This window comes from Branchiostoma floridae, chromosome 9 (genome assembly GCF_000003815.2).
Source record: "Branchiostoma floridae strain S238N-H82 chromosome 9, Bfl_VNyyK, whole genome shotgun sequence".
In the NCBI taxonomy this organism is placed as follows: Eukaryota; Metazoa; Chordata; class Leptocardii; order Amphioxiformes; family Branchiostomatidae; genus Branchiostoma; species Branchiostoma floridae.
Genome location: NC_049987.1, coordinates 3,653,172 through 3,657,033, shown reverse-complemented (window position 1 = coordinate 3,657,033; position 3,862 = coordinate 3,653,172). Strand labels below are relative to the sequence as shown.

Here is a 3,862-nt window from a genome sequence, read left to right as displayed (position 1 = left end):
TATGGTATACTGTTTTTATAAAAAAAAAGAACAACATACACGTTTCCATCCAAAATGAGCCTTAATGTTTACCTTTGTGGTGGTTTTGTTCCATAATTTCCATAAGTGTGTAGTAGGTGTGCAATTGCCAAGTACCCTGTGTATTGAATGGTATCACATTTGTAGCCCCATGCAATATTGCTAACCGGTGCAATGGCCGAGTGGATAGAGTGCTCGCCTTGTATTTAGTAGGTAGTGAGTTCGATCCCCGGCCGAGTCATACCAAAGACTTTAAAACTGCTTAGCACTCAGGATTCGGGAACGTGTATGGAAGTTGAACACACGCCACTACCAGTGGACTAGCCCCCTGCTGTAGTGATTGCACAAAGTTGTGTGGCCCAGGGCTACTGAAGCGGAGATGGGCCATCAGGCGCCTATGCGCCATCAGGCGCGGGAAGGAACTTTGACTTTGAGTAGCCCCATGCAGAGCATTTTCAATGTGAAGGACAAAGTAGGTAAATACGAAGTAGTTTAGGGATGTGCAGGCTCAATCACATTAGAAAGCAATATTAAAATGTGTATAATCAGCATGATTCCTTCTCAAGCATTCCTTTTCCCCACATGGAGCCCAAATTAACATTATTGGTCAATCATTATATTTTAACAGTTAGACATGGTTTACAGCAACAGTTAAAGCTTCTCACCAGAGCTACTGTGCAAAGCAAATAATGAGCCTTTAAAGCGACTAAATTCACAGTGATAAAAATCTGATTTCAGTTGTTCAGCTAACCCCCTAGCACACCCTCTTAAGTTAAAAGTATCAACTTCAACTTTATATATATATATGTTCTTTTTTGTTTTCATTCCTAACCAATAAATAAAATAAACTTCAATTTTGGTCTGTACAACTAACAAAGAAAACAAGCTATATAGAAATTTAAAACTTAGGTTGGTAATTATACTAGTTTTTTGAGGGTAGTCATCGTAATTTCAGTAATTTTGAGCTATGAATTGTTTGATTTTCAAGGGTCTCTGAGGGGCGTCCCAGAACTCCATAAGGAGACATAGCTGAAGGGTTTTAAGTATACGGCTGCTTATAGTTCCACATACACACCATACATAGAAAGTATGATCTGATTTGGCCGACCTCCATCTTCAGGCCTCTGTCTGGTTTTGCTTAGTTTTCTCATGCAATGACTATGTTTCAAATGATGTCTTTATAGACCAATCGTTGCCTTTTCCTTACATGATCAACATTAAAGGAAGGAGTACACTGACGAATTTGTTGCGCCAGATTTTGGGCGTCCTACAAGGCTTCGACTTACAATCTCAGGAGAAGATTGGACACAACTAGACTGGGTATGTTGTGATGATATATAGGTTGATAAAATAAATATAGAATTAAGACTCATACGAGTACGCATGACTGGAAAGGTTTGTTGGAGTGAAGACTTCCAAATGGCAGCCGTAATGTTTTCACCAGCTCAGAAAATTGACGTTGTATCACCTGGAAGTAAAAGGTAAAAAAAAGTGACATGACACGGGAGTGAAAAAATAAAGGCTTTTCACGAATGTTATGATGATTAATACTTAAATTCCCCGACAACCATATTTTAATCAAGCAATGTCATTCTCGTCTGTTTCTCAGACGCACGCTGTAATGCAACATGGTTCAGACGACGTCAAATGAAAATACTGTCTACTCAAATAAATTTACTGTGAAACAAATAATAGAGGTTGTTGATATGTGATAAGCATTCTGTTTTTCAGGTTAAAGTCTACAACGGAGCTACTGGGCGCAGCTTCCATTTCCCCTGTCCCACCGATACCGGTTGCCCGTTATCTACTGACCCCAATGATGGGGGTCAGGAACAGATCGTCTTAGATCTCGAGGGTTAGTATTTAAAAGTCATGCGTGTTTTTTTTTTTTTAATTTTATGTTAGACAAACTTCACAGGCAACATTTGCGAGCAAATACATCACTTTTTTTTACCAATCCCCCACCTCATGCAAAAAATTCGAAAGAATGTGGTAGCTCATTAGGTGACACTTTAACTATGGACTCATATAATCACCCTGGTCCAAAATTGAATTAAAAAAAATATCACGCAGCGCGACAATAGACCCTTCTATTGGTACCCACATGTTAAATGGAAAAGTCTAAAACACTGTCGCTCATAAAATGTAAATTTGAATCAGCATGGTTTTGTTGCATCATGAAATCACTTGTCTGTCCGTTTATTAATCACCTCATCCGTGTAAGAAACTCTTCCAGCTACCTAAATCTGGACCTAATACATAAAAAGATTAATTGCGATCAGGCTTTGTTCGTAACCCTACAAAGCTATTTCTATAGTATTAGTTACCCTACCCAAAAACGCAAAGTTTGGTTTCATGTTTTTTTCTAAATAACATAGGTATGTACAGTATTTCGCCGTGAGAATACAATGTAACAGTGCGGTACTGGTAGTGCGATGGTAGCTTTCAAACACACCATTCATACTCACATTTTCATCCAGCACCAGGTCCTGCATGGCACACCACTTCCACCATAGATTTGTTTCCAAACAAGTTTTGCATCTTTACAATATACAAGTAAATGCTCGATGGTCTGTCTTACTCCGCAGTTGTCGATCTATCCCAAATGTCATCTATCCCAAAAGCGTTTTTGGAATAGAAGTACATAGGCCTGCATCCCAGTTGTGATTTTATTCCAAAAGCACTCTAAACCAGAGCGCATCCTGGACATCCTAGACGTGCTCCATAGTCGCCGTCAATCCTGGTGATTGACAGGACCGCAAGCAGTGATTGTTTACGCCCAGGTTTCCATATTTACTTTGATTTCGCGATCGTCGCGATTGTCTACGTGTAATAGTTTAAAAAGTTCCACAGATCTGTAGTAACTTTATTTGTACTTCATTAATATTTTTTTAATTATGGAAACAATCATTGCAAGTTACTGCACGGAGATAATTGCACACTGATGAATACAACATGTATACAGTGTATACAGATAGCGGAAATTTATCAAACTTAATTCCATGCGGATTAACCCTATTCAGAACGGGGGGGTGGTGAGGCCCGCCAAACTTGGTGAGCTTTCCTAAAATTAAATTGATAACAATTTCACAACGTTTGAAAAAAAATCCCTTTTTTCTTGTTGCCATGGCAATCGTCTGCTGACAGGCACTTGACTATTTGCTTACATAAATGAAATCTTATGTTATCAACAATATTTTTTTCATTATTAATCATGCATAAATCATGCTAATATGATGACGTCACGGGCAATAATCGAAGATGGCGTACCGTATGACCAGATCAAGAATAGGTAGCTTATTATCCCTAATAAGTCATACCTACCTAGTATTATTTTCATCAATAATACGATTAAAGGTACGTTTTCAGTCTATTTTCGTTGTCTTTTGCGATAATTTCTCGCCAAAAAAATGTATTTTGGAAAAGTCAAGGAGGATGGCGCAGCCCAAGTGGCATCTTCAATATGAATGACGTCATTCTGACGTCATTTATGTTGTTAATGGCAACATAAGTATGAATACACATTTTTATTCTGCACTTGTTGTTACATCTTTGTAGCATGCCTTGAAGTTTTCTAAGAATACACATTTTTACAGCTCCAGCCAAAAGTCAAATTGATGATGTCATTTTTACGTCATATTACGTCATCGTTGCTTCAAACGTTTGATAATTGTCAGATATTATGTCTACATCATTCTCTAAAAATTTGGTGGCCATATGATAATTCCTTGTAGAGTTACAGGTGTCAGAAGGGACGGGCCTCAAAAGCCAACCCCTTACCACACCCCCCCCCCCCCCCCACCCGTCCAGGGATGACCCCAAATGCCCGGTCCGAATAGGGTAA

The 3,862-nt window shown here is 38.8% G+C and overlaps 1 protein-coding gene across 1 annotated transcript in view; it reads left to right on the top strand.

The window, feature by feature from the left end:
* Positions 1 to 397: 397 nt before the first annotated feature.
* Positions 398 to 3,862, top strand: part of LOC118422984 (coadhesin-like) — a 10,341-nt gene continuing 6,876 nt past the window's right edge. The window contains exons 1-2 of the mRNA XM_035830879.1: positions 398 to 490; positions 1,750 to 1,873. Coding sequence (XP_035686772.1) covers positions 398 to 490; positions 1,750 to 1,873 — 217 coding nt within the window. The remainder of the gene's footprint in view (positions 491 to 1,749; positions 1,874 to 3,862) is intronic.